The sequence below is a fragment of the Fusarium keratoplasticum genome, chromosome 8 (genome assembly GCF_025433545.1).
Source record: "Fusarium keratoplasticum isolate Fu6.1 chromosome 8, whole genome shotgun sequence".
NCBI classification, from domain to species: domain Eukaryota; kingdom Fungi; phylum Ascomycota; class Sordariomycetes; order Hypocreales; family Nectriaceae; genus Fusarium; species Fusarium keratoplasticum.
Window position 1 is genome coordinate 1,326,806 of NC_070536.1, and position 16,796 is coordinate 1,343,601.

The 16,796-nt window shown below is 54.9% G+C and overlaps 3 protein-coding genes across 3 annotated transcripts; 2 read left to right on the forward strand and 1 right to left on the reverse strand.

The window, feature by feature from the left end:
• Window positions 1–496: 496 nt before the first annotated feature.
• NCS57_01024500 (Peroxisomal biogenesis factor 6) lies at window positions 497–4,778 on the forward strand (the record flags this gene model as incomplete). The annotated part of the gene is made up of 3 exons (XM_053059995.1): window positions 497–668; window positions 747–4,131; window positions 4,184–4,778. 3 exons carry the CDS (start codon window positions 497–499, stop codon window positions 4,776–4,778), a joined length of 4,152 nt encoding a protein of 1,383 aa, XP_052910389.1.
• A 201-nt stretch (window positions 4,779–4,979) lies between these two features.
• NCS57_01024600 (uncharacterized protein) lies at window positions 4,980–6,177 on the reverse strand (the record flags this gene model as incomplete). Its single annotated transcript, XM_053059996.1, has 2 exons — window positions 4,980–5,867; window positions 5,929–6,177. The coding sequence occupies 2 exons, from the start codon at window positions 6,175–6,177 to the stop codon at window positions 4,980–4,982; spliced, it is 1,137 nt and encodes a 378-aa protein (XP_052910390.1).
• A 2,806-nt stretch (window positions 6,178–8,983) lies between these two features.
• On the forward strand, window positions 8,984–9,595 carry NCS57_01024700 (uncharacterized protein; the record flags this gene model as incomplete). Its single annotated transcript, XM_053059997.1, has 1 exon — window positions 8,984–9,595. One exon carries the CDS (start codon window positions 8,984–8,986, stop codon window positions 9,593–9,595), a length of 612 nt encoding a protein of 203 aa, XP_052910391.1.
• Between the last annotated feature and the right edge of the window lie 7,201 nt (window positions 9,596–16,796).

Below are 16,796 nucleotides of genomic sequence, written 5' to 3' on the forward strand. Positions count from 1 at the left end.
TCTGTCAATCCAGGGTCTCAACAGCTGACCCTTTTTTTACCCCGGAGAGCCGGTACGTACTTCCCGTGCCCGCGCCTGTGCTCCGCGGTCGGTCGGGGTACGTACCGCTTCTCCCCCGTGTCGCGCGCCAATGCCGAGGCCAAATTCTCTGTCCCCCTTCCTCTCGGTCGCTTTGAGCCGCAGCCGAAACGGAAGCCACATCCCAATCTCCAATCTCCAGTCGCAAAGGCAACCGCTTTGCACCTCGGAATCTGGGGCCGTGACGACGTCGACTCGGCACAAACTCCTCACCTGTCGCTTCAATTGTCTCTTGCTAAAGTGACTGCGTGTCCCGAGTGTGTTGTTTAACACTTTCTCCTTGCATCTCTTGCTATACCGTCCCTCCAGAAGCTCCGGATCGCGATGCAACCATCCCCGCGTTGCGCCTGAAGCTCCATCTCTCGACCGCCAGCTCCATCAACACCACCCTACGCCGTATCTCAACCCATATATCAACATGGCAAGCTCATCTCGATCCGTTGTGACCTCGGCCAAGCGACGGAACCGCAGACGTCGTCAAGACAAGCCATCCATCGCCGCCAAGCTCATCCTCGATGACCATATCAAGAGCGATGTCGGCATTGTGTCCGAGGACATTTTCCACGATCTCTTCCCCAATACTAGTGATGGTATGTCGCCTCAGTACCTAGATGTTAATGTCAACCCATACACCGCATTAGAAGGTTACTGACCCAGGATTTGCGTAGGCGCCGCCCAGAATAACATCCATCATATCGCGATCGCTCCATGGGCGCCAAACGCGAGCCCGGCCGATAGTCCGTGGTCAATTGTCCCGATAATACAGTCTTCTACTCTCTCCCCATCGACCGTCCGATTCTCGCCCTCGTCCGCTTCTCTCCAGAGCTTCGCCGTCACCCTGCAACAGGTTGCTCCGTCCAAGCTGTCGAGCCATAGTCGAGGTGGAATCGAGATTCTCGTCCTCGATGTTGCTCCCGTACCGCTTGAAACTGTCTTTGTGAGCTTGGAGAGCGAACTAACAAAGAGGCTTGAGAATGGAGAGGGCACATTTTATCGAGACCATCCTACCAACGGCAGGGGCAAGAGCGCTGGCAACTCTTCGCCAGAGGAGCGTCTTGTGACTTCTCTCAGAGCTGCTCTGAGTAGTCTAAAAGTCGTCCACTCTGGTGATTTGTTTCCGCTTCCCCTCCCTCCGCATCCTCTCACCCATGTGCCACCGAACCCGGGCAAGATCATGCTGTGCGAGCCAGTCGCCCAGGGTATCCTGACCGAGTCAACCAAGATCATTCTTATGCGCGGCCGTGTTCACACCAAGCAGATCCGTCGCGTCGCATCAGCGAGCCAGCAACTCAATGGCGCTCGCGAGGACGAATACGATACCAGCACCGACCAATTCTACTCTGCTGCTGAGGACCGGGATAAGTCAGGCACCACGACCGAAGGGATGGAGTCTGCCACTGAAACCGAAACTGATCTGTCGGGCTCTGAAGAGGACGAATTATCGGACGACTCGATGGATGATATGATCTCTCTGCAAGCTCCGACTCTGCCCACGACCAATGCCAGTGGAGTTTCGACGCTACAACCGGGAACACCAATGACTGTGGGCACTCTGCGTGGCAGAAAGGTGAGCGGCATTAGCGGCATTGCTACGCCTGGCTCTGTCTTTTCAAACTTTACCGCAACCACTGCTCGACCGGATAGACCACGAGGCAGACTATTCAAGGCTCAGGGCCTAATGAAGCAGATTCCTTCCGATCTGCTTCACCCAAAGCCATCCCTGGAAGATGACGAGGAGGCCAGAATTTATGTCGATGTGTCGTCCTTAACTAGGATAGGATGCTTTTCTGGCGACTGGGTTAGAATTGAGGCTGCTGAGGAGCCCCCTGCCAACGGATTCGGCGCCTTTGGCCTGGGAAGCTTTGGACAGGCAGACTCGGAACCTGCCAAGTGGCGACCTGTTCGAGTATATGGTCTGCCAGAGGGTTATTCTCAGCGACCTATGACGAGGATTCCAAGTGCAAAGCACGGAGAAAGAAGACTGTCTTTCTTTGAGTCGCAAATCCAGCGACCCACTAGCCCTACGGCCTATGCCTCTCCAATTCTCCTCGCCAATCTTGACGATGCTTCCTATCTTCGACTTTCCCCCCTGAAGAAGGCATCTTACCAAGGCAAGGGTACCATCCCCAGATTCACCAGCGCAGCGCGGCCTCCTTATGCTCGGGACATTACCATCCACCATATCCGAACCCCTATCTCCGCAGAGAGGGCATTCCAGACCGCCGTGCTGGGTGGCCTGAAGCGATATTTTGCGCAGAAGATCCGTCTAGTCCGGAGTGGAGATCTCATCGCTGTGCCGGTCGATGCTGAACTTGGCCGCACGCTCCAGGAGATGCCCGGCGCTGGAGGCTCCGAGGTGGATGATGTGATGGCACTCACCGCAGGCGGCCAGGAGACCGGAAAGCAGCCTTCGAGGTTCGACAGTGTCGCCTGGTTCAAGGTTGGACATATCCAGATTCAAAAGGCCGATGAGGACGAAGACGGTACTGCTGATGCCTTCTGGGGATCTGTTGCTTGCATCGATAGCTCGTCCGTAGCCATGCACGGCTCAGGGTTTGAGACAAGCCGGATACCTGGTATCAAGCAGAGCACCTGGCAATATTATCTCGGTCTCAAGAAGACACCCAGGAGAGCATCTGAATCTACGCCTCCTGCGATTCAAGAGCCCGAGCTGCCATACGTTTCTCCCCTCAGGCGTCAGCTGAGGGAGCTGATTGCTGCTGCCACGAGCGCAAGGGCAATTCATCTCAAGATGCCACCCGTTGCAATCCTGCTGACTTCTACGCATCGCAATATCGGCAAGTCAACTCTCGCTTCCAGTGCTTGCTCTGATATGGGCCTGCATACGTATACGATTGACGCCTATGATATCCTGAGCGAGGGAAGTGGCAGTGGAAGCGATGTTAAGACAGAGGGCTTCCTTAGAACAAGAGCAGAGCGTGCTATGAGCTGTGGCTCTGATTGCTGCGGTTTGCTTCTCCAGCACATCGAGGCCTTGACCGCTGACCGGATTGAGGCCACCATTAAGGAGATTCTGGAGGACACCCGAGTGCTCATTGCCACCACGAACGAGGTCGACAAGGTGCCCGATGGCGTCCGAGGACTGTTCACGCATGAGCTTGAAATGACAGCACCCGATGAGGCGGAGCGTGAATCCATCCTCAAGTCTATCATCAGTGATAAGGGCGTGAGCCTCGAGCCTTCTATTGATCTCAACTCGATCGCCCTGAAGACTGCAGCCCTCGTGGCAGGTGATCTGGTAGACGTTGTTGAACGAGCCTCAATCGCCCAGCAGTCTCGCCTCGAGAAGCTCTCGACCAAGAACACTAACGCTGAAACAACCGTTACTGTGCGAGACGTCCAGGTTGCTGGTGGCCCTCTTGCACGCTGCTTGACCAAGTCGGACTTTGATATCGCCGTGGAGGCGGCTCGCAAGAACTTCTCTGATTCAATCGGCGCACCCAAGATTCCCAACGTCACTTGGGACGATGTTGGTGGCCTGAACAATGTCAAGGAGGCTGTCACAGAGACCATTCAACTGCCGCTGGAGCGCCCCGAGCTCTTCGCGAAGGGCATGAAGAAGCGATCGGGTATTCTGTTCTATGGTCCTCCTGGAACCGGAAAGACGCTGCTTGCCAAGGCGATCGCCACCGAGTACAGTCTCAACTTCTTCAGTGTCAAGGGACCCGAGCTGCTCAACATGTACATCGGAGAGTCTGAAGCCAACGTGCGACGTGTATTCCAGCGTGCCCGAGATGCTCGACCTTGCGTCGTCTTCTTTGACGAGTTGGATTCAGTAGCTCCGAAGCGAGGCAACCAGGGCGACAGCGGCGGTGTTATGGACCGAATCGTGTCTCAGCTCTTGGCAGAGCTGGATGGCATGTCTGGTGGTGATGATTCGGGTGGTGGTGTCTTTGTTATCGGCGCGACCAACAGACCCGACCTCTTGGACCCTGCCCTGTTGCGACCTGGTCGATTCGACAAGATGCTCTACCTGGGCGTCTCTGACACGAACGACAAGCAACAGACCATCTTGGAGGCACTGACAAGGAAGTGAGTTAATCATGCATGTTTCTGACACACTTTGATGCTAATGTATTCTCAGGTTCACTCTTCACCCGTCAGTTTCTCTCGCTTCTGTGGCAGAGCGCCTTCCATTCACCTACACTGGTGCCGACTTTTACGCTCTTTGCAGTGACGCCATGCTCAAGGCCGTTACGCGCCAAGCTTCAGCTGTGGACGCCAATATCAAAGCTATCAACGCCGACCCAGCGACTCAGCATCCAATTTCGACCGCTTACTACTTCGATCACTATGCCACGCCGGAGGACATTGCTGTCATGGTTACAGAGGAGGACTTCTTGGCTGCCAACGATGAACTTGTTCCTAGTGTTAGCGCTGGCGAACTGTCCCACTATGAGCGCGTTCGGGCCATGTTTGAGGGAGGTCGGGAGAAAGAGAAGGATGACAAGCCCGCCCCGGTGCCCCAGCGCGTTGTGTCAGGTGCATCGACGTCGTCAAAGGGCAAAGGGAAAGCTGTCGCAGGCAAGGGTAAGGGCAAGGCCATTGCCCTGACGAGTGATGATGAATTTGACGAGGAGGATGAGGTTGATGATCTTAATGGAAGATCTAAGGGCAAGGGAAAGGCTGTCATGGGCTTTCAGGACGGCACGGCGAGCGATGACGATGGGTTGTATTAGATGAGTGAGGATCTTCTGACTATATAGGCCCTTGTATAATGAGCGAGCAAAGGGGTTGCGCCTTGACTACTAGACTTTGTTGGATATACCTCCCCGGCGGGATATTAACTGAGGCTCTAATAAAGAGTCGTGTACATCATCAGCCCCAGTATTGAGCGAGAATGTCAACTATCTTTGGGTTTGTTCTAATGTTGGTGTGGATTACTTCTTGGCGTCTTTGGGCTTGTCCTTTTCCACTGCTGCAGCTGCAGCTGCAGGCTTCTTGACTTCTTTCTTGTCATCGTCATCATCGCTATCATCATCATCGCTATCATCATCATCGTCGTCGTCGTCGTCGTCGTCGTCCTCATCGTCATCGTCATCATCCTCGTCCTCTTCTTCGTCGCTATCATCGTCCGAGTCGTCATCAGAGTCCTTCTTCTCTGCCTTCTTCTCAAGCTTAGGTTCCTCCTTGATCGCTGTCTTGGCTTCAACAGCCTTGATCTCGTCCTTGCTCGCCGCGGAAACTGTAGCACCCTTTAGAGAGGACAGGGAACCAGCGCCTGTCTCCTTCCAAGTACCGCTCGTGGGGCTCTGGACTGCGTTCTTAGCAGCATCGGTCTCTGTCCACGAACCGGACGTGGGGGACTGGAGGCCGTCGGTCTTGCTGCTGGAGGGGGTAGCCTTGGCGGGAGTCTTGGGAGTTTCCTTGCTTGCTCCCGCCTTCTCCGCGGCGGGCTTGGCGCCGTCCTTGCCGTGGACCTTTTCTCGCAGAGCCTTCAGGCGAAGGTCCTTGGCCTTCTGCGCAGCCTCATCTGCGACGGAGCGGACCGGAAGGGTCTTTTCCTCCTTCTTTGTATCTGCGGCCTTGGGCTTCTCGGCGGGCGCGGCCTTGGGTGCCGCAGCCTTAGCAGCAGCAGCTGCCGCTACGGCCTTTCCGACCGGGGATTGAGATGCTTGAGTAGGGACGGGGTTCGGGTAGATGGGTTTCTTTAGCGGAGGGTCGGGCAGCTTCTGGTGGATGCTGGGGATGGTGTTCTCGTCGTAGTAGATCTTGACGTGCTCCTTGAGCTCGCCATACTCGTTCCACTCCTCAATCTCGACAATATCCTATTGCTGTTGTCAGTCATATCGCATCATGGGAAAAAGGAAGCTTTGGAGTCGCGCATACGCCTATGACCCAGCCCTCCTGAACCAGGCCGGGAAACTTCCTCACGCGGCCGCTCTCATCCTTTCCGGCTCTCCGGCCCCAGAGCTGGCGGGCCTTGTCGTCAAAGGCGATGTCGACGGCCTTGAAGGGGATGCGGTTGGCGCGCAGGATGGTCTCGAGGCGCGAGGTGGCTGTGACGATGTGGGAGGAGCCGGCGGTGAGGGAGGTGAAGATGTAGAGGGCGGGATCGTCGTAGAAGGGGTTCGACATGCTGGAGATGGATTAGGGTGTTTATTAGCTAGGTAGGTAGATGGATGTATTGTCGCAGTCAATAAGTGTCAGTCTTGGTAGTTGTTGATGAAAGAGCAAGGTTCTTGGAGCTACGTAAGCTAAGGTACAGAAGGTAATTAGGTAGCTGCATGGAAGAATAGGAGACGAGAGGGAGGTCCCGTCTCCTGAGCCCCCCAAATAATCCCAAATGAGGCTGGTGACTGGGAATGATGCGGGGGCGGGGCACAGAAGGGGTCCATCCTTCAAACTCCGAGTGCCTGAGCTGAGTTGAATTTCAGGTACCAGCCGTTTCTGATGACGAAATAGCAGGGAGACGAGTTCCAATGAATGGGAATGGCTCTAATTGTCTGTATCGATCTGCCATCTGGGGGTTGAACAGTTTCAGCCGCGCAATCCCTTGTACCAGCTCCAACATTGGACGTCATAGACATTTGCCCAGATGGCTGGCTTCCCCAGTTGCGTTGCCCACGCCTGCAAAGAGGTTGGTGATGGGCCTCATGCCTTTATAGATGCCTCACAGGATAACTACCTAACAAGTTGTCCTATTTTTGGGCGGTAAACATGTTATCGTCTTCTCCTTGCATACCTGTGTTGGTACGGTATCTTTTCTCTGCAGACACAGACTCGTATTGAGCTGGCTAAAGCTGCACAAGGAAGGGGCGTCTTCCCCACCATTCGTCAGCTCTCCCTTCCTTCATCCTTCTGTTTTTCTCGCCTCCAACCCATCTCTTTCTCCTCTTCTATTTTTTCACTTCGAATCCTGTTTTGTTCACATCGTCTATCTTGATCATCTCCTCGTTCATGCCTGGAAGATCCCTTCACCGCAAGCGTCATCTACCTAGAGCCCGCAGCTGAACCCACACCGACTCCTCAGTACTGTGCCTATATTGGGAGACCACCCAAAAATGGCAGCAATTTACGCATGGACAACACAGCACAGCACATCTTTCTCGTTCCCGTGACGCGGGCTGAAACGCTTCGCGGGCAAATCACCAACTCTCCTGCGCCAAGTCCATCGCCAGAGGCCAGCAGTCCCCCAAGTTCAAGACATTGAGTTAAAGATAGCCAAGTGGCCTGTACCATATTGTACTCTCTGCCGCCGCAAGCAAACCCTTGAGAGCTGAGCTGAGCCCACGGTACAGCAACCTCGTGTCGATCCCCACCCCCATCTATTTATCGATACGGGGGACTGCAGATGATAGTCGCATCTCTCCTTGATCCTGGCTTAGGACGACCGAGATTAGAAGTCTACCTACGGAGCATCGTTCTCCATTCGCATTTCCCCTCATGCTGTGTACAGACGGTGTTGCGGCTCACAACATCGGTGAGAGGATGCCGCTAAGCAGCGGTCTTGGCTGTGCCGCTCCGCTCCCAACACGCCGGCCCCTGACTAGCCATTTGCCTCTTGTCTTGGCTCTCGGTGTGGCTGCCAGTCAGTACCAGTCCGTAGTGGACTCTCTGGCTGGTAGCCCAAACCTTGCGCACACACTTTAGCCTAGACATGCAAACGGTCGCATGTCCCTCACCGCAAGCGCAGGTGCTTGACTCGAGAGGGGCATCTCAAGATGAGACTCTTCTGCTACTAGCAACTGGCCATCGCCTTGACGTTGCATGGCGGGATAATTGCGTCGTCAGAGGCGTCCGGGCCAAGCGTTTCAGAGCCTTGGCCGGGGAACAGCATCGTGGGACGCTGGACACGACGCCCCTGGGCCTTGCCATGGGTCAAGGAAATTGAATGTCCGGCGATGCAACCGAACATCTTAATCAACTGTCTTAGCTACATCGGGGGGTCAGGTCAGGGTCACACAAGAGCTGGCCGTGCAAAATTTTCACATCTTCTCTTGGCTCACATGGACTCTAGTTTCTCTCCCTCGGCTCGAACTGCGTGGTTTAGACTTTGACCTCTCTCTCGACGACTTATGAGCCGTTTCTTTTCAACTCACCAGGACAACATTGGCTAGCCGCGGTCCCACCATCTCAGGACACACAAACCACGCAAAAGGAGAGTGCTAAAAAGAGTGTCATTGCGCTGGCAAGGCTCCGAGACCCATCAAGCCCCCAGCGAAACGTGGCCATGTCAACGAGCGCAACATCTGATTGGTGCGCTGGCAGGAGCCGAAGGCCTATGCCAGGGCTACCCAGCAGCCGAAGCGCCCTTGCAGGGAGCGGACCAGGGCCTGAGCAGAGTTTGACCGGGATGAGGGCTCTAGCTCAGGAACAAGCCACTCAGAGATGCAGCCGCGAAGGCATTCCGCGATCCTCGGCCGGGTTGCCGCCTTCTCTTGGACCCAATCATGGCATTGCGAAGGGGATGCAGGGTACCATTCTGGGAGCAAGATTGCCTGGATGCCGGGGCTAGGTCGAACTTTCAGGGACCGGTAGCAGTGTCAACCAACCGGGGGCGATGAGGTGACAGCGCACCAGAAGGATTCTCGGCAGGTTGACGAAGGGGGCCCGGAGCCTCTGTAAGCAGAGATTTCGCTCACCCTGCCAGATGCGAAAACTACAAGTCAGGCTGGATATCCGCCCTCCACACCTTGTTTTGTTTCCCTCCTGTTTCCTTCCTCACCTTGCGCTTGTACTGTCTCGACGACACTTCTGCAGCTTTGTGCTATACCTTCATTTCCAAACGATTCTTGATACACAATCTTTGTGCCTTGCACGACTCTCTCCTTTTTGCTCAACGCAATAAACAAGAATCGCTTTCGACTTTGCTTCGAGTCAACACCGTCTTTTTCAGACACATCAACAAAGCACTCACTGTACTTTTGACCAAAACATCAAAATGCGCTTCACCATCTTCACCGTCGTCGCCGCTGGCGCTTCTCTCTCTGCTGCCCAGGACTACGGCCTGCCTTCGACCACCACCCTGACCTCTACCACCACCAAGGTCCTCACTCTCACCCAGTGCAACCCTACTGTGTCCGACTGCCCTTACCGCACCACCACCTCGACCGAGGTTCTGGTTGAGACTTCTACTGCTCAGGTTGAGACTACTTCTGAGGCCGAGACCACTTCGTCCGAGGTTGAGACTTCGACCTCTGTCTACGTCCCCCCTACCACCACCTCGATCGAGATCCCCGTTGTCAACACCACCACTTCCACTTCCACCTCTAGCACCAGCACCAAGAAGGTCCCCAGTGTGAAGACGACCTTCTACCCTGCCGGCAACACCACCACCAAGGCTGGCCCTACTGCTCCCGTCACCCGCACCACCAAGCTCAACGTTCCTGGCACCAACGTGCCCGAGAACCCTGAGAACCCTACCGTCCCCAGCGGTGGCTCTCCTTCTGAGTCTGCTCCTGTCACCGTCCCCACTGCCGCTGCCAACGGCCTTGTTGCCTCGTCTGGCTTCCTCGGTGCCGCTCTTGTGGCTGCTTTCGTCGCCCTCTACTAGATGCCTTGTCCATTTTTGGACTGATGATTTAGTTGTAGGTGTGCAAGCATCTACCCCTTTCAACTTCTTGTGAATACCTTTTTTGAACTTCTCTGGGGACGGACGTTTGGAGACCATTTTATATGAGAGGACATTTTTCTGGGGAGGCAACTCTTTTCAACAACAAACAACATGGCGGCTACTGTGTAGCAGCACTTGATCCCTTGCAGGTCATCGGGACCGGCGCATGGATACCAGCGTGGAGTTTTCTGAGGCACGGCTTGTAGATGTGACTATCTACATGCGCGTCGCCTGGTCTGGGGATGGATACCTCGGGACATTTTGGAGTTTAGACACCAGTATACATTACAAACAAAGATACATATGTGCGATCCTAGTCGTGGAATCAAATCCAATTCAGTGATGCTCTGCGATAAGCCCCGAACATGAAGTGACCCTGACGAGCTGACTCTTGGATCTGTATGGAACATGCACATTCCGCCTCGCAAGCCCCAGACAAGGTAAGCTGAGGTGGTACGCACGCATGCATGCGTTCCTCTTTTTTTTTATTGATCCAACCAAGACAAGACAGTCAATGTCATACAGACGCATGAGTGTAACCATACTCGCATGTCGAAAAGACCTGAGTCTCGCCTCATCCATGTCATGCTGAGACAAGCACACACGCGCGCGCACATACACACAAACATGCATCTTAGCCATCTCCACGGCGGATATTAAATATCCGGGATGTGGGTGAGGGCGATCCTTCTCACGTGGCCACCGGCAAGAGACAGAATTACCCAACGAGCTGCTCTGACGAGTTTGCCCCCCCTCTCTGGCTGATGATCGTTTCTGGCTTGCTGCATATGCAAAAGGCTCTGTGTGGGTGTCCGCATTGATGTTTGCTCACTCAGCCGCACAGGGAAGACGGATGATTCCTTGAAGCCAACAAAGAGGAAGAATAATAGCGTCGACATAACCAACGGTGAGGCTCTACCGAACTAGCCTCATTCTATGGGTACTCATTGCATGTGCCACGGACCGACAACAAGCCACCTTGACGGGACCGCCGGAGTTTGGCTCCGCCTCCGCTCTCCGCTCCGGCAGAGGCTTTTCTCAACGGCCGTCCGAGAGCAATTGTCATATATTACAAACCAACATGAATGGCTCGATTTGCATCAAAATGACCTGAAATGACTCAAGCAGCTTTCTCCCATCAAGATCGGCCCAGTCAGAACCCCAGCACATGTCTCGGAATACTCCATCACCTAAAAAAGGGGTCCCCGTCTGACCCAGGTCCTCGGAGACGGACTCGCCAAGATTAGGGATGATTGTTTCTCCCTTTTTCCCCTTCTCTCTCTCTGGATTCTCGTAAATATACATACGTATATACGTATATACATGTGTAGGTATATGAGGCGGGCGGCGGGAATGTGCCAGAGCTGCATTGGGTGTGATATGCCGCTCTGACACAAGTCTTCCCGCTCCCTAGTCTCCCAACTTGTTTATATCTCCCGAGTAAGTTTTGCTGTAGATCCCCTCATGTGTTTTTGCTTTTTCCTCTTTTCTCCTCTTCTCGGCATTCGTTAAACGTCCGTCCCCTGTCTTCCCTGTCATGTACGGTCACTCGACGGTCCGCATTGGACCCCGATGGACACGCGGCTCCGGACTTCAAGGCTCCCTCGCTTGGACGTCGAGTCGTGCTAACTGCACGTGAGGCTAGAGGCTATCAATATGTCACTGAGACAGTCGACAGCCGCCCAGTCACCGGGACAGGCTGGCGCCCGGGGAATGTGCCTGGGTCTGAGGCTTGGTTAGGTCCATGTTAGCGTCGTGATTCTCCGTCTTAGTTCTCCTCGGAACTGCGACTAGCCTGTCGATGAACCGGCAGCCGGAGCGGGTCGCTTGGCTCCCCGGTCGATTCGACTCAACCACGGCCCTCCCTCCAGCCTCACTGGCCCCGGCTCGACTGCTTGTTTCGCCTCCTCGACCCGATAGCGTGGTCTTCATGTGGGATTAGCACGGGAGTAGACGCCGTGGCTGAATCCTGTGCGGTATTAGAGTCGGCATTGTCAAACGTATGCAGAGTAGTAAGGTAGTTAGTTGGTTGCCCTATTGCTATTACACACCAATCCCATGCGTCCTTGATTGTCCTTGTGAGTACTGATATCCTCGTTTGATCATTCCACCGTCCATCCTAGCCCACCCATTGTTGCCTCTGTAGTTGTTGTGAAATCTATCGTCTTTTTTTTTGCCCTTGCTTCTCCTCAGTGTTGTTGTGGTCTTATCCTCCCTCGACCCCCCCTGGTCCTCCACCCGCATCATCATTCCATATCCCGAACCCTCCCTCAGCTCAGCTGTCGGTATGGCGGCAGTTGACCCCCCAGACACGTGGGCATCACGGTTTTGTCTGGGTTTCCTCGGCTGAGACCCTGTCTCATTGGGGGACGGTCCCACCCGCTACCACTCCCGCGTATCTGTCCCGTAGCTCCGGGTCCAACTTCTTAGCTCGCTTTTGCTGTGTCCTTGGCGTTCTTGCCTCTTGTTAATGATATGAGTTCTTGAGATCTGGGACCCGGAGCTGGTGCGGGGGCCAAGATGTGTCGTCTTCCCAGCCCCGGAGACTGAACTGGATACTCCATGGACCGTGAGACGCTAAATATCGGCATCTCCGTTCAAGAGCATTGCCCCTGCGCGCACATCTGACAGAGGGTGCTGTTGGGCTGAGCAAGGTTGTAACAGTTGTGAACGGAGCTATGTCCGCAGAGGCCGTTGGCTGAGTTGACCGGGCCCTGCAGCTCTCGTACCGACTTTGCGTTGGTTGAAGGTGGCATCATGTCCCAGCAGGCCTGTCTTGATTTGCTCTTGGTAATTAGAGTTGCCACCGCTGTCATGGAGCACTGTGTCGGTTTCAATGGCCCGTGTGAGTGAGTTGTTGTGTCTTGTTGACTCGTGTCGGATACGAATATAGGTACAAGTGATAGATTCCGGCCTTCTGTAGAGGGGGCAGCCTACCCCTAATATACCAGTCGAGGAACCGACAAGTTGTCCCCTAGTGCAGCACGAGGACGATGACGACAAGGACCCTCTCTGCTTATACTCCGGCGACCAGGGAAGAAGCTCTTGACAAATGTGACTTGCTTCAACGGTTGGTAACTGGAGGGGGGGCTGACTGTGATTATGTAGGGCTGAACTGGACTGGACTGACGAAAGAACGAACGACTTGCAGAGGCACAGCGCGCTCTCACACCCAGAGCCCGTTTAGCGGGACTCTCGGCTTTTATGGATATTGGCTCGTAGCCCTGACGGGGGTCTCTGGGCCCCGGAATGCTGTGGCCTTGGAGAGGGGAGGGGAGGGGAGGGGGGACCCTCAGTTGGCCCTCTCTGCTCTGTCCATCATCGTCATCGGACGAGTTTCCTCATCTCTCTTTTCCCACTGCCGTGTTGTTTGCGAGTCCAATTCCATGCTGAGACGGCCGCAGGAGAGACGATGCAGCCTGTGCCCCGAGCGACTGGTACTCAGCGTTCCAGTGTCGCCAGGCACGCCATGTAGTTGGCTGGAAAATCCTCCGCTCTGTGCATCCCAGGTTGGTGGGTGGTGGTGGGTGGTGGTGGTGGTGGTCTTACCAGGTGTCTCAGTCCCTTTGTTTCTGGAAGCCACCCTGCCCTGCTGTGATTCAACCTCAGCTCCAAGCTACCATGTCAACAATGGGATGAGCACTACGTAGCGAACAGCAGGAGGCCAGCAGAGCAGGGCACGACAGGACATGCCAGGCCCCGGTGCAGCATGGGCAGCGATGCGATGTGACGGAGATTCCACTCCTCTGTCCTTGGCGATGCGACAGCGAGGTTACTACTGGACCTCTGTTCTCCTCTCCTGCACTGCACTGCACCCAGTATGTGCCGCAGCAACGGATGCCTGCGTTCCATCGGGGGTGGCGCGAGCAGGAACACCATCTCTGCTCGTTCCAGCCGCCTCACACCTGAGCATATTACCTATGCACATATGTCCCGCCTACAGCCACCTTGGGCGAGTGACGAGGGAATTGCATGACGGATGACGAGAGTCGCATCGTCCAGAGCATGCACTGCGCTGCACTGCAGTTCCCTGTACGCCTCGACTGGTTTGCACGAGTTGCAGCGCCCTCAAGGTCCCGGCATCCAACAGCTTGGCCATTCCCCCGCAACTTGACACGTCCAGAGAGCCTAGCCGGGGCTCTTTTATCCCAGCATTGCGTCAATACTGCTGGCGAAAAGGTGACATGGGCTCTGGAAACTGATATCTGACTGCTCCTAGGCCCTCGCTATTGGATACTCGTGTGGGGGATGGTCCATGAGGGGACACATTTGCCGGCCAGATTCGCCCATTTCTGGTCCCTCGTTTGCAATTTTTTTTCTGCCGCGACCCGCTACTTCTGTCTGTATCCATGGTCTGTTTGCTGCGTCTCATGCTGCGGGCCCTCTCGGCCGACAACGACGACCTCCGCCAAAACGGGTTGAGGTTGAAAGTAGCGCCTCATTCTCGCGCGGAGCCACAAATCCCTGAACCGGGGGCGGCCACTTGAAACTACACCAAGTGATCGGGAGACGGCCTTATCTCAAAGCTTCATAGCGTCCGTCAAGCTGCATTGATCCACCAAGATCGATCCTCTCTGGCCTGCGGTTGGACGCACCTGACCCCTGTCTGTTTGTGTTACACACAGCACAAGTTTCTCGGGTGTCGTGATGAGAGTGAGATGCGTGTGACAACATGTTTCCTGTTTCGATTACCTGGACGCCCCGGTACCCTCCCAGACTGACTACCCAAAACGTCGAGAACCCGACCCTGGCGATGGCGATGGCGATGGCGATGGCCACTACCACGCCCGTCTCGATTATGGTGGAGTCTGTGTGTGACAGCCCAGCAGACGTCTTTGCCGGCGGCAAAGACCGCCTGGTTGATGACAGACCATACGCCGCATCAGGTGGTTGGCCGAGGTAATTTCATGGGTGAGATTTCCGGCTACTATGTAGCATGCGTGAGAATCCGAAAAAGACGGACTACTGCCACAGCTCGTGAGGACATGGGACAGGGCACCAACGGAGCGGTCCATATTCATACCAAGAGCAGGGTTGTTGTTGTCTAGGATCCAGCCCAGGCCAGACATTCCCAAGCCACTCATGTCGTAGCATCATTTATGATCATTGTATCCATGTGTAGCTGAGATACACATCACACTCCGTCGACCTGCCAAGTTGACAATCAGTTCTCCATCTGGCATGACATGCGAAACGTATTAGAAATCGGCTCACCTTGGTGTCGTTCAACGCAGGTCCGGGGACCCACGGCCATGTCGGCCCAGGCACCTTGACATCAGCTCCATGCTCACCCGTTCCGTACCCGTTCCGTCCCCGCCCCGTCCCGTCGGCTCCTCGCTCGCGTCAAGTCGCATTGCTGGGCAGCATCAGAAGTTGACTGATGCCGGTTCCCGAATGAGATTGCGGGCTGCTGCAGTGGTCATTGCGTCTAGCCCGCGGTCAACGGCAGAACAACTCATCTTGATATAGGCTAAGCCTGTCAAGGTGACTCCTGCTTGCCCTAGCGCCGGCCATCATCGGCCAGGAACCTTGAGAACGCCATCTCATTCGCCTGGACCGGGGTGAGATGCAACCTTCTTCCAAGATCCAACGAGGCCCGGGCGTTCTGGGTTCGTGTCCTCGAAGAAATTAAGGCATGTCTTGTGAGGGTGTCATGCAAGATAGCGGCTGCATGTCTTGGTTTCTGCCGTGTCTTCGCTGCCACTGCACTGCATGCTTCATGCGTGGTCAGGCGGGGGTGAGGTGGCAAGGACGTCGGGCATAACCTCACATATCGGATCCCCGCGTCTGAGAGTTGAGGACCCAGTGGTTTCTGTTTGTGCCTGTGGGCCTGCAGCACGATCGCCATGCGACACAGTGGGTGCCGAGTGCTATAGATGACCATAGACCATGGGGGAACGAATCCCTGAGTGAATACCCTTCGTGGATACTTGCATATTGTGTTCCCGTGACGAAGCGCATATCTCACCATAGACCTGTCGAGTGTGTACTTGTAATCCCTCTTTGGCATCGGAAACCCCGCCATAAATCAAAATATGGCCATAGAAACTCTTTGTGGCGAGCCATGCTCTTGCTAGAATCACGGCCGCCAGGGACCGCACTCCGGTGCGCTTGCTGGGCATGCAAGATGCCGAATCTCGGCAATGTGCCACCACGCATACCGCAATCGGGAACGGGCAGCCAAGAAACAGCACCAGAGTGGCAGGTTGACGTCTTTTCGGCTGCATCGGTCTAAGTCGGTGGCTGTGTGAGTTGTCTCGACCATGCGGCTGCATATTCTGTTCCGTCCCATCCAGCCAGCTTCTTTTTACCTAGGTCAGTCTCCACGAAGTAACGTTAGTCATGCCATGGCCTGGGTGCTGTCTATTTAGTATGCCCGCATGTTCTTGAGGGAGGTGTATGTAGTGTTGTGGCGAGTAATTGGGGTTACTAATGACCCTTGTCAACAGAGCGAGGAGTACCTAGATGTGATAACGTCAGCCTTTAGACGTCAGGTGGTCGAAAATGGAAATCACAGGCATAACCGAGTCAATGGTTGGTGGACGGGCAGAGAACATGGCCAGGCCACGGATGTGGACTGGGTCTAAGTCACGATGATACTCGTAAGGCCGAGAAAATACAGGACAGTGCTGAAGATCACAAAGTATTGAGGGAACGAAATGAGTTGACCGAGCTGCAGTATGCCTATTCTAGCGCCTCGTAACCTAGGAGTCGACCGGGCCTGCTTTCGGATGGTGCATTGGCAAGTCGACCTGCTGTAAACTGTTAATACAATGATTATCAGTCGTGTTATACCACCTACTTCTTGCTCAGTGAGGAACAAGAACTAACCGTAGTTAGTTCCCCGCCGGTCCATTTAGATCCACAACGGTTCGTTGTGACATTCAATTGCCGGAGGGTTTGGCATGCAGGAATCGTATCATGACGTATAAGACCAAGGTCAAAAGAAGGATGGTGCAGGCGGCAAGGGCACTCATGAGGTGGGTTGTGAGACACTGATGTCCCCGCTTGCTCGGGAATCGGAGCCACTTCAACCTGAAGGCTAGCGACGTGCGTGGCCTTGTCCCCTAAAACATGACCAGTCAGTACATTGCAGAAAGACCCTGAGGTTGCTGCGATGAGCGTACCTTGGTAGGATCCA